General features: G+C 36.5%; 1 protein-coding gene across 1 annotated transcript in view; it reads right to left on the bottom strand.

The window, feature by feature from the left end:
• Positions 1-13,676, bottom strand: part of ACVR1B (activin A receptor type 1B) — a 44,065-nt gene that overhangs the window by 19,276 nt on the left and 11,113 nt on the right. The window contains exons 2-3 of the mRNA XM_083351415.1: positions 7,240-7,479; positions 4,411-4,659 (exon numbers count right to left, since the gene is read on the bottom strand). Coding sequence (XP_083207541.1) covers positions 4,411-4,659; positions 7,240-7,479 — 489 coding nt within the window. The remainder of the gene's footprint in view (positions 1-4,410; positions 4,660-7,239; positions 7,480-13,676) is intronic.

Here is a 13,676-nt window from a genome sequence, read left to right on the forward strand (position 1 = left end):
ATTCTTGCCATTATGGAAACTTGGTGGGATGAAACCCACAAACGGAACATGCAGCTAGATGGATTTAAATTATTTAAAAGAAACAGACCAAATAAGAGGAAGTGGAGTTGCACTATATATATATATATGAAATAATTACATCTCTACAGAAATGATGAAAGATGTCTTGAATGCATTTGGGTCAATATAAAAGGGGGAAAAATAACATCGCCATAGGTGCATACTATTGTGTTTTCCCCAAAATAAGCCCTGTCCCGAAAATAAGCCCTAGCTTGAAATTTACGCATGCACCTAATATAAGCCCTATCCTCAAAATAAGTCCTAGTTTTGGAGCAAGGTGCATGCGTAACATCAAGCTAGGTGGGGGGGATGGAGCTGCCCCACACGTCCTGCACCCGCTTACCTTAGGACAGCTGAAGTCAGGCCACCCACACCCTGACATCTGTTGTGCTGCTGCCTGAGTTCTTCTGTGGCTGCACATCATGTGGTGCATCCACTGCCACCGCTCGCAAGAGGCCGTATGGCTTTTGTGCTGACTGCACCATTCCACCGCTCGCAGGAGCCACGTGCCTCAGCACGCTGATGCCATAGCTCGTGGCAGGCCATGAGTGGCAGTAGCGGCGCAGTAGGCATGACAAGTCATTGGGGCCTCCTGCTACTTGTGGCGGACTGGCATGATTGGCACAACGATCCACATGGTCTCCTGCTGCTCACGGCGACAGTGACACAATGCACCACATGGCATGCAGCAGCAAGTGGCCACAGAAGAACTCGGGCAGTGGCACAACAGGTGTTGGGGCATGGGAGGCCTGGCTGTGGCGGTCTTAAGGCATACCCCGAAAATAAGATGTGGTGCCTCTTTTGGAGGCAAACAAATTATAAGACCAGGTCTTATTTTCAGCGAAACATGGTATAGGCCACCCAACCAAACAGAGGAAGTAGATGAAGTTTTTGCTAGTCAGTTAACTAAGGTATGTAGGAAGCACATAACAATAGTAATGGGGGACTTTAATTACCCTGACATCAATTGGGAGACAAACTCTGCACCAAGTGGAAAATAAAACTAGTTCCTGACAAACCTAGCAGACAACTTTGTCTCCCAAAAAGTAGAGAAGGAAACTAGGGAATCAGCCACATTGGACTTAATTCTCACTAACAGAGATGAAATAAGGTGTTGAACTAATAGGAACCTGGGGGGTGGGGGAGAGTGACCATGCAATATTGGAATTCAACATTATGCAAGCACAAGCAATAGAACACAGTCAAACTAGAGTCTTGGACTTTAAGAGAGCTAATTTCATCTCTCAGGAAGGATTTCATGGATGAGAATCCTCAAGGGGAAAATAACTCAAGAAGCTTGGAAAATTTTGAAAAGTGAGATTATAAAAGCCCAGTCTAGCACAATACCAATGAAGAAGAAAAATAACAGCTCTCAAAAGAAACCAGCATGGCTGCACATTCCATTCCATTCCATTCCATTCCACTCCCTGCGCCACCATGGCTTAGGTAATCAGTTTATCATTGACTGACTCAAAAAATCACAGCATTTGGATCTGAAAAGGTGGTATTCTTTAGGACTATTTTTGAAGAATTTACAATAAAAGTGACACAATCTATAGGAGCTACATTTGACATGCTGGAAAAACAACTGGACAAATAAGTTGATTAAGATTACCAGTGAAGTTAAACAAGTGAATGACAAAATGGACTTTCTGGAAAATAGAATGGGATCTAGAGATGCTTAGCTGGATAGAAGACTGGATAACATTGCATTACTGGAATGTAGAGAAAATGTTTTTTAAGACTTAGATCTATTCCAGAAAACAATGGTAAGAGTATAAGAAAGGCAGTAGTAAATAAACAAAAAACTAAGATGTTGGTTAAAAATATGAGTGTACAAGATCAAGATAAAAAGACTGGTTCTAAAATTAAGACAAATGTTACAAATTTAGGGATTACATTGATTAATATGAATTGCATGCTGTTTCAGAATAACTACACGAAAGTGTGGAATGACATTAAAAATGAGGTGGGACAAATACAGCTGTTCTTGTTGGGTATAATTTCTGTAATTAAGATGGATTTTTACCCAGGATGTTATTTGTTTCAGACAATACTGATATTAACATATTAACATATCAGTGTTGTCATAAACTGTACTATTTATACTTAAGCAAAACTATATTTCCAAAAAGCCAAGAATATAAACTGTTGCAAGATGCTAAAGAAAGAGGTGGGTTAGGATTACCTGACCTAAAACTGCATTTCTCTGCTTACTGTTGGTATGCATGAATGATTGGGTGACTTTACGAAACAGGTTATTGGAACAGGAATACTTGATTTGAGATTTAGGTGGAACAGCTTTTTATGGTATCATGAACTTGGGGCTAACATATATTTTAATAATCACTTTATTAAAATGGTAAAAGATTTCCGCTGCCTGATTCTAGGCGGTGGTGTTCATCTCCAAATCACAGCCGAAGAGCCAGCATTATCTGAAAATGCTTCTGTGTCATGGGGCTGCCATGATTATAGGCCGAGGCACACAGAACACGGTTACCTTCCCACCAAGTTGGTACCTATTTATCTACTTGTGTCTACCGTATATGCTTTTGAACGGCTAGGTGGGCAGGAGCTGGGGCAAATAATTCCATCACACGTACTTAGGTCTCAGGCTTGGCCACTGCACCTCCCATCACTTTATCAGGCATGCCAAATTGAGGGTTTGGAATAGTTATAAACCAAGAATGACTCCTCTAAAATTCCTCTATTGTTGTTTCTCAAAAAGCTTTTTTCAAAACAGAAATAACAGTTACACGAAACTGGTTGATTTATACCCATTTACTGACTTTTTTTTTGGACAATCTAAATTAAATTCAAAAGTAGAATTCATAAAGAAAGGTCATACCTGTCAGTGCTTATGCTCAGTTGATAGAAAAGTTTAAACTGGACAAGAATTATGATTTTGCAAATGAGGAAACTGACTTTGAACTAATTTATGTATTAATGATGAATGTGCTATTGCTAAGATGTATAAACCTAATAAAAGTTTGGAAACAATATAATGTTTGATCAGTGGGAAAATATGTTGAGTCAAGGATTGAAATTACATTGAATTGGATGCTAAAAAGAAAAATAAAATCCAGCCAGGGCGGATTTTTTTTTTACGCTTAATGTTGGATGTTTGGGTCTTTTTCCCCCTTTTTTGTACACATTTTGTTTTTGTTATTGTTGTTACTTTTGGATAGTTGTTTTTTCTGTTTTGTATTTTATTCCCATTGATAAAACATTGTGTGTGTGTGTGTGTATGGAAAGAAATTACATTGAATTATAATCTGAAAAAGAATTTCTACAAGATAATGTATTGTTGATATTTAATACTAGATAAATTGTCAAAGGTATGTAAATATATTTTGGAAATGCAACCAGTGTGAAGGTACTTTTTATCATTTTTGATAGACTTATTAGGAAGCTAAGAGATCCGATATGTACTTTAATTCAAAGAATTCTTAAAATAAATGTACAACTAAGAAATTTTCCTTTTAGGTTTGATGGACAAACTGAAGGAAAACAAAACTTTTCTTTAATAGAAGATAACCGCGAGAATGATGCATGCTCAGGGGTGGAAGGGTTTACAAATTCTCAAAACAGAATAGACAGCGAAGTTAATGGAATTGAAGGAAATGGTGAAATTGACTGCTTTGATCAGAGAGAGTTGTTTACCTAGCTTTGTTTCTCTGTGGAAACCACTTTAGGACTTTTTTGCTTGAAACTGAAACAAAATTTTAATTTTGGGATTTGATGATTGTAACCATTTATAATTATGGAAATACTGTGTATTATGGTTTAAAGGTTACCCTACTTTATATTTGTAGCTATATCAAAGAAAGCCAGAAGCTATTCTGTTGTTTTTTTTATATTTTTACCATTGTATTGTTTTCCTTAACTCTTTCTTTTGTATTTTATCATTCATTGAAACTTAAATTTTGTAAAAAAGTAAGTTATTATTAATATTTCACTTTGATTGTTAGCATTTTTATTACTAACTTTAGTAGAATCAGTACTAATAAAACACTATATCTCCTTGATTTCAAATACAGTTACCTATAGCTCTGTATGACTTATTTAAAGGAAGTATTAACTGCATGTTTTGGCGACAATGAATTTATTTTGAAGTGTATAATTTTAGCTTTTAATACTTTGCAGCTACAGTTTGTGGCAAACACTCTGAAGCAACCTCCAGTACAAATAAATAAATAAATAAATAAATAATCTGGGTAGCCATTTAGGTGGAAGTTGTGCAAAAAACTCTAGGAGGCATGGGTATTCTTAGGTTAACAGTACAGAGTACATTTACATATTGAAGTTTATAATAAAACTAAAAATCTTTACATAAAAGACACACTATACCTGAACCAGAGCCAGAAGTAGACAAATCATAGACTAGATCTTGCAGAGTCTTGTCCTTGGATAGACACATCTCACAAGATGGATCCTCCATGTCCAGCCGCTGACGATTGTGGTACACACGTGGATGGTGATGGAAGACAAAAACTAGTATAATCATAATGATGAACACAAGAAAGACTGGCCCTGCAATGACAGCCACCAGCTCCACAGGTCCCCAGATTGAAGAAGTTTCATTATCCTTCCAATGTCCTGGAGAGGGAAGACAAGAAAAGCTTCAAATTCAAGCCTAGTATATATCTAAGGATTTTTTTTAAAAAAAATAAGAGACTACAATCAATAGATTTGAAGGCATACAATTGAAAAGTAAGGATAAACATTTAAAGGAATTGATATGGCTTGGAGTCTCAGGGATGCACGTACTTCAGCTACAATGAAATCAGAAACATTTATTTTTACTGATTAAAAATGGAAGCTTGTAATTATACCAAAACCATAAAAAAGTGGAAGTAGATATTTCTGTTATCCCCCATTGTTGCTGCACCAAAAACAGGAAATCAGGATTCATGTTCGTGACATTAAATTTCTGTTTGGCATTACATATAAATAAGTAACTGCAAATAGGAAAAACCAAATAAGCTGAAGTAATGTTTTTAGTAGTTTAAAAGTTTCTCCCTATCTTTTCCTCACATTGCCAATAAACAGAACATTGTTTTGCAATAGTGGCGAATATCTGTAGCTCGGGTATAGGATGAGGGTGAAGGTTCATTCTCTGACCTTGTGGGTTGGTTTCCAAATGTTGCATTACCAGGCTAGTAATTACCATGTCAGTGCTCTTCTGTTTATAAGGGTTTCAGGTGTGGGTGTGTCAAATAAGGGTCGTGTGATGGGTCAGGTGTAAGTCATCAGTGAGAGGCTTGTGATGGATCTTGTGATGGGGAGATTACTTCAGGTCAGGGTCATTGGAAAGTGAACTGCTGGTGGGGTGGGGAGGGAGCTTGCGTGGGTTGGTTGAGGATCGGTGCCGTCTCTGGTTGGCTGTGTGGTTGATTTGGACTCTGAATGGTTTGTAAGCTGGTTGTAGGTCAATGTGTCTGTTGATGGAATTGTTTGTGGAGTGCCAGGCTTCAATGAACTCACAAATGTGGCGGGTGGTAGTGTGGCCAATGATTTTAGACAAAATAAGAAAATAGACCTTTCTTCTTTCATAGTCCTATGTTCCTATTATTCCTATTATTTCATCACTGAAATGCTTTCTTTTATTTAATATATATGAAGATATACCCACATATAATAAAAGCAATACCTCCCCAAGATTGAGTACCTCTAGCAGGAACTTATTTGTCAGTGGAGACTTTTTGATAACATAGCTTATGGAAACAGACTTAAGCTTACATCAGCTTAAGTGTACAATATGGAAGACAAAAGACTTCATTATACTTCCAAAGATTATTTAAATAGTATTAAGCATTGCTTTCAATTTTCTATTTTATCTTCCCTAATTGGTTAAGGAATAATCTTATGCCAAATGTTTTATTCAGCATAGAGTATATCAGTAATTTTTGTTAAGATTTCCATATATTCTAAATGCAGATTATTTTTCTGAAATCACTTGTGCATGCTGCAATGAAATATACTGCCACAAGGGGGAGGCAAACCCTTCCCCAACAATATTTCTTACTTTTTACACACAGAGTGTATAGTATTACCACAAAATTTAATTCATAGAATTTAATATTGCAACCTAGCTAATGAATAGGGCTTTTAAAAACCTGTTTGACTGAGATTGTATAATATGATGGAAAGTGACAATTAGAAGTTCAACTGATTATTTTATATGGCTGTACTTTTTAAGTTTTTCACCAATTTTTATTATATTTGGTACAAAATTGATACCATAAACAGATGCAGTAATATACTTTCCAAAACAATCTCTTAAATATTAAATACAATTCCAGCTTTTTAAAATTCAATCTTTGTTGACAGAAATCTAATTCTAATATTAGAATATATTAGATATTTCCACAGAATTTCTACAGAATTCAAGTATTAAAATATTTTTCTGAATATTACACATGAACTCTCATGGGGAAAAAAATTAAAATTAGTTTATGTTGTTGATTTTTTTTAAAAAAAAAAAAACTCAGCTGCTTTCCTATGCTTTTTATCTAAGATGCTACAAACCACCCAAGTCACTTAGAAGAGTGATGTAGAAATTTAATAAATAAGTACATAAAATAATGAATGCCATTTGGGAATATCCAGGAAGGGAGCTTTTTCTTTTTATTTACCTACTGTTGGAATATAATTTCTGTAGAGATGAAATTGACTCTGGACCCTATCAGCTGTTTTGCAAGCCCTTGAAGACTTAGTTTAGTGACCCAGGCTAGGGGTTAGAAATTGGGGCTGAATCCCAATACAGTTCTTATGTTGAATTGTGATTGATGGGGTTTGTTTTTACAATGGTTTCTATTTTTATTTTTTCTTCTTAATTAAATTTATATGCATTCTTTTAACACTGTTAGTAGTCCAGAGTCATGAATTTAAGATGGGAAGCTACTTAAATTGAAAAAAATAAATAACAATTAAATAATTACCAGGATATATTAAGGCTGATATAACTACAGCATAATCAGGCTTGCTTTAATTGCCTATGCAAAGGCAATTTTAATCTTGATTTCTGTACTTATTATATGTTTTGTTGTTAGCCGCCCTGAGTCCTTCGGGAGATAGGGCGGGATATAAATCCCATCAATCAATCAATCAATCAATCAATCAATAAATAATTCTCATATTCACAGAGCATTCTCATATTCAATCTATTGTACTTACCACTGGGTACCATAAGATCAATTTTGTTACAGTAGTCAAAGTAGCAACAATGTGTGTTGCGTACAGCTTCTGAACTAAGGCAGAAAAATGGTTTTCCAGCAGGAATCAACTTTACTTCAGGAATACATGTCCGGGTGTGATGCTTCATTCCATTCACATTTGTTATTGAGACCATGCAGGCGCCATCTGTTTCGCATGTGGCATTGGCTTGATTGCAGTCAGAGCACAAACACAGTAAAGCTGAAGTAACAAGAAAAATAATTCTGTGTGACAAACTACTTACAAGAAGGATTAACTGGAATTCTATTACCTTTGAAATGGAATTATATATAATTGCAAGGTTTAATTGAACCATTAACAGTTTAAAGTAATAGAAATATTACTTTATATGAACAATGTTTTTATTCCATAGGCTTCCTCTCGGTGGGAAGTCTATAGAAGAAAATAATTAATGTCTATTTGCTATAATTCTGATGTTTAAATGCCCCCATGGAATAAGATATTTCTCTTATGCACAGTTGCTTTCTACAGAATGCAGATTCGTATCTCAAGGTTATTCTGTCAATTCAGTTTTGAAGGAATTCTGTCTCTTAGAAGTAGGTACTTAATTTCCTTACACTTCGGCTATACAACAAAATATTTTTCAATAACTCAGATATTCCATCTATTGCAATGAAGGACCAACTCCACAAAGGCCAGTAATACATTTGTTTTAGCACTGTTTTTGCTCCATGTGATTTCTTAAAGTCTGAAAGCATCAAGTCTATAGATGCAGTTGTGTTTGTGGCAAGTGAGCTGAATTTTAGTAGGAATAATGAAAATCTATTGTAATGAACATGCAAAATAACTCTCACTGAACTTGTCCCAAATAGAAAAGGTTCAAACATTGGCATGAATATCAACGACCAATCAGGATTCACACTGAATAATCTGAAATGAAAGATTCAGCAACTAATCTCTCACCCTTCTAGAAAAACAAAGTTATCCAAGGCAACCATCAATTCTCTAGAACAAAAATAAGTTTCCTTATTTTGAAGTCTATATGTAGACAAATTAATATATTTTAATAATTAATTTGCAAATACATGAAATATTTAAATAAAATAAACAAAAAGTAGTATTTTCTTCTCTCTCCCAATTTTATTGGGGCCAACGAACAAAGAAAACACCGATGGCAACCATAATACATACCACAACCTGGGAAAAAGATATTTGCTGATACTCAAAATAAGATGACATAAAATTAAGATAGGTAATTTATATCCATGTATCCTTTGGGGTAGTTTCACGTTGTCCTGAATATCATCGATCATTATGAATGCTGTAGATTCAAGCAGAGAGAAACAGAGCTATCCTAATCCTGAAGTAGTGCAAATTCCAGCCAGTTATTTTTATTTTTTATTTATTTTAATTCCATTTATATCCCGCCCTTCTCCGAAGACTCAGGGCGGCTTACAAGCTTAGCAGTAGCCTTCATTCTGCTTATTAGGGCTTTATATGCCTGCTTATTAGGGCTTTCACACACACCCCCCAAGCGGCATTATTACAAAGTCAGCTTAATTGCCCCCAACAATCTGGGTCCTCATTTTACCTACCTCGGAAGGATGGAAGGCTGAGTCAACCTTGAGCCTGGTGGGACGCGAACCTGCACTAATTGCAGGCAGCTGGTGTTACTTAAGGAGGCATTAGCCCACTGCTCCACCAAGGCTCTAGAAGTTAGCTTCTAGCTTTGTCGCCACTATCTGTAACTTATATTATTTTTCATGTGACTTTACTTATATTACAAAGGCTGCACTTAGGAAGGTAAACAGAGTCGGGTCTATTTGGTACTTGGGTGAAGGAAATCTTAGTGTTGTAGGCTATCCTGAAAAAAAAAATCCTGGGAGAAGGCAATGGCAAGACATTTCCATACTATTGGGGGGAAAACAACAACTACATACATACTGTATGTACATGAAATCACCAGCAGTCAAGACCAGCTCAAGACAGATCTGATTTCATTTATTATAGATTAACAATCCTTTATGGGAGAAAGAATCGTCATTACAACTGAAAATTTAGCCTGTCATGAATTTACTAGGAATCTAGAATAAACCATATTCTTTGAATGTACTGATATTGATGTTAGCTTATCTTGCAGAACATGACTAAAGATTTATTTGGTTGGAGCCAGCTCTGAAAGGTTTACTAAAGTAGTATTTCAAGTACTTGAAAATTCTCACTTTCCTCTCTCTTCTCAAACACCAGTACTCTCTTGTATTTTAGTTTCTTCCAACTATACTTATATCTTAACTGACCAAATTACACTTACAGTAGTAACAATTTCAAATAGTAGGCCACAAAACCACTCTAATCCACAGTTTGAGGTTAACAACAATCATAATTTGCCTGATTCAATGCCATAGCCAATGGTGGTTAAATAAAAACAGGTTATGAAATTGATGTGCTAAACAGGAAACAAAATTTATCCTATAGTTTGTGGTTTAGAGAAGTGGAATGTGATATCTGAACTGTATGTAAAAATCCTCAAATATTAAAATACAATCTTTAAAGTTATTTGTAAGCCCCATTATGTTTAGTATAATTACTGTTTTCTAGATAAATATGCATGTAAATATAGCTCAATACATTTATGTATGGGAATTACTATTTACATGTCTCAGCAAATGGTACCACTTGGTTGACTTTTTCTGGGTTTGGTACTTAAGTAAGGTCAGGCTTGATTAATACTTGGATAGGAAACTATCAGGAAATACCAAGGTTGTAAGCTAAAATGGAAAGTCTTTAGAAGAAAAATTCAGCAGACGGCATTGACAAACCATTTCCAGACTGTTACTTAGAAAATTACACGAACATATCTGAAAGGATTAGGAGTCAAGCTTGATTCAAGGTCATCTTTATTATTTATATCTGTACTTCAATTTAACTTCAGCATACATTAGTGAGTCATAACAGGTATTACAGAGACCCAGTTTGGGAAAGTGGCTACAGTACCAAGCTAGAAACCAGGAGACCATGAGCTCTAGTCCTGCCTTAGCTGGGTGACCTTCAGCCAGTGACTTTCCCCCAATCCTGGAAAAAGGGCAATGGCAAACCATTTCCTGAAAAACCTCGCCAAGAAAACTGCAGGTATTTGTCCAGGAGTCAACAATAACTGGAGGGCACAAAAAACCAAACAAAACTCTACAAGCAAACAACCAGCAATTATAATTTAAACTATGCTATTTGTTACAAAACCTCATGTAAATGGAGAACTATGTTGCAAAGATTGGTAACATTATCTCTCCCTCATAATGTAAACTTATGTATGAGGGAGGAAGAATTGCTAATAAGTTATGGAGAAGAGGAGGAATTTTACAGGAGAATTGTAAAAGAGGGCTGCTTGACCTTTCTATATCCAGTTCTTCCACCTAAACAACATTGCTACTGGCTATCATGATAACTTCCAGCTTTCCTCAAAAACAGAAAATGGAATCTGACTGGTATAACACTACTTAATGGCAGAAGAAAAAATAATAATATACACAGCAATAATTAATCCCCCCTCTGCCAATGCTTCGATGCCAGAAAAATCAGGATTGGGAACAAATATTTGCCAATACTGCACACATAATTTCAGTTCAAATGTTGTGAAAAATGTCATTTGCCTTCTACAACTGAACAGCCACTTGCTATGTCACTGGAAAACAACTACATTCTGCTTTTTAATAAACACAAAGCAGCTGTCAAATTTCATCTTTTCAGGTTTTGAGCAAAAATCATTCCTCTGTCAAGGTACATGGAAAAAACAATCAAGATAAATCTAAGCAGCGAGGATACGTTTAGTAATGTCAAGAGAAAAGGTGTGTGAACCTAAGAAACATAACATACTTTCTGCAATACTCAGCAGATTCTGTTTCCCAGAAGGAATAAAGAGCATGTACATACATGTTGGACAGCTTAATGCAAAAAGTTAGATTTATCTAGACAAAGGAAAAAAATGGTTTCCCATTTCTAACAAGAAAGTGCTATAAATCAAGATCACAGGATTACATCATATTTCTTCACGACTCATCCTCATCCTCAACAGAATTTATTATGGACTTCTATATACTTTCATGAACTGTAAACATACTCTGTGAACATCTGCAGCTATGAAGTACTAGTTCATTGCTTCTTTACAGACACTGGTGTGCATTTTACAATTTGCCTTTATATATACTGAAACAGATACATTCTTACAGCATCAAAACAGTAATAAAAGAAACTCATCACATGATCTGAAGCAATAAACATGTTGGCTAAGTTAAGTGTTTTTTGGAATGACTAAATTGAAAGGAAATATTCCAGATACTACAAGAAATAGTGACATGGAGAAACATACTTCCCAATATTACTATAGGAAAAGCTTTAGCGTAGCACCATAGAGCCTTGAAAAACTGCTGGATCTTTGCAGGAAATTAGCCATCAATATAAGTAATCATTGGCTACAATTAGGATAATCCCATCTTTACACTCAAACTTTGTTTCCCCCTCATACAGCTTTAGTGTGCTGCAGGAAAGTAACTGCATTATCAGATAGCAAATATATCATTCATTAAACGTGGATTTTTGTCTATGTAAGACAATCTACAAATTAAAGGAAAAAGCTAAAAAATGTTTTCCTATCTGAAATAGCATACAAAAAATAAACACAGGTTAATGCTGCAACCCTGCTGTCTGCTACAGGCAGATCTCTTTTCTATTTGGGGACTGGGGGGGGGGGAAAGGACCTGAAGAAACAGAATTTAGTGTTCCAAGATGGAGAGAGATGCTATGCATTCCAACCACAATAAAAGAGAAATGTTATTTTACTGTGAAAAAGAATCAGACGGTCCATTTAAAGTTTGGGCAGTAATAGGTTACTAAGCTAATTCATTTCTCACAATACGTCTGTCAAAAGTTTATCGAAAATACGAAGAAACTAGATAAAAACACAACAGGCATTTCCCTCAATTTTTTTGTTAAGATAAGGGATATGTTTTTGAGCAGTTTTCCTCTGTTGTTTGGCCATAAGGTTATGCTGACTCTATATTAACTAAGAAATTAATCTTAAAGTAACTTTAAGTGGACCGTGAAGATCCAAGCTTTACTTATCCAGCCCAGTGCAGGAATTCCCGTGTGTGCATGGAGAGGAGCGGGACTCCTACACTGGGCTGGAGAAACAAAGTGGGGAATCCCAAAGACCCAGGTTCTGCTCCTGCACTCCACAGGTGTTCTCTTCTGCACAGGGAGGGAAGAAAACTCCTCAAATCTCTACAATCCCTGCAAAGATCACAAAAACCCGAGCTTCCTTTCTCCAGCCCAGCCCAGGAGTTCCTCTCCCTTCTGTCCCTGCACCCTGCTGAAGTTCTCTTCCATGCATAGAAGGGAACTGTCTGCCCTTGTTTGACAGCTCTTTTGCTCCATCCACTTAATGACTGCAACAGGGAGAGCCAGGGTTGCGGTTACTGAGTGAAACGGTCACATGGGCATGTTACTGAATGACTGCTTTGCTCAACCAGCAAGATGCCAGTTCCAACTAATAGTAAGTTGACAACTGCCTACATATCAAAGCCAGTTGCCCTCCCATAGTAATATTCTGATGGTTCAGCTGTATTGGACTATTTCTAGCTGGTCCCAGTCTCCTCTTTTGGGGAGGAATGTTATGAAGAAGATGGTATGGCAGATTCAGAGGATCCCGAGTGAATCAGATTATTTAGATACCTTCCTGTCTGGTTGCGGATCTAGGCAAGGGAGATCTAGATCCGGAGCAGAATCTAACTGGGGCGAATGTGGCCCTCTGGTCCTACCATGCTGTCTGTGGCATTTATATGCCACTAATTATGCTATTGTGGAGTGCTTATTCCAATATACTGAGGATTGGGTGTTGGAGGCACTGTATTATGGTTTTGTTCTTTCCTAAGCAAGAGGTTGTTATAAGTAATGGGGAGGGGGGAAGGGGATTGGATGAGAGTTCAAGTTACGGGCCATTCTTGTGTGCACGAAAAAGGTTGGTCCTCCCTCTTATCCTATTGGACATCTGTAAGAAAGTTTTGGGAATTATCATCTGTTAATTTGGAGTAATGCATCATCAATATGCTGATGATATCCTGTAAATATCTCCAAAGAGGAGATGCAATGGAGGTCCCAGCTTGGCATTTGGAGAAGTGAGGGACTGGATGGGATAAAAGAAGTTCAGACTGAATTCCAGAAACATAATAGACAATATATTAGTTCCAATTTTAGCTCTAGATGGGCCTACATTCTCCCTGAAAGAGCAAACCTCTTGATCTGAAAACTCTTCTGGACTCACAGCTTCAGTATGAATACCAAGTGGGAGCTATGGCCAGAACTGTTGCCTCACTTTATCTGGTATACCAGCAGCACAACCTTTCTTGGAATAGGACGCCTTAGCAGCTGTCACTCATGTCCTTCTT

Source organism: Vipera ursinii (genome assembly GCF_947247035.1).
Source record: "Vipera ursinii genome assembly, chromosome: 2".
NCBI classification, from domain to species: domain Eukaryota; kingdom Metazoa; phylum Chordata; class Lepidosauria; order Squamata; family Viperidae; genus Vipera; species Vipera ursinii.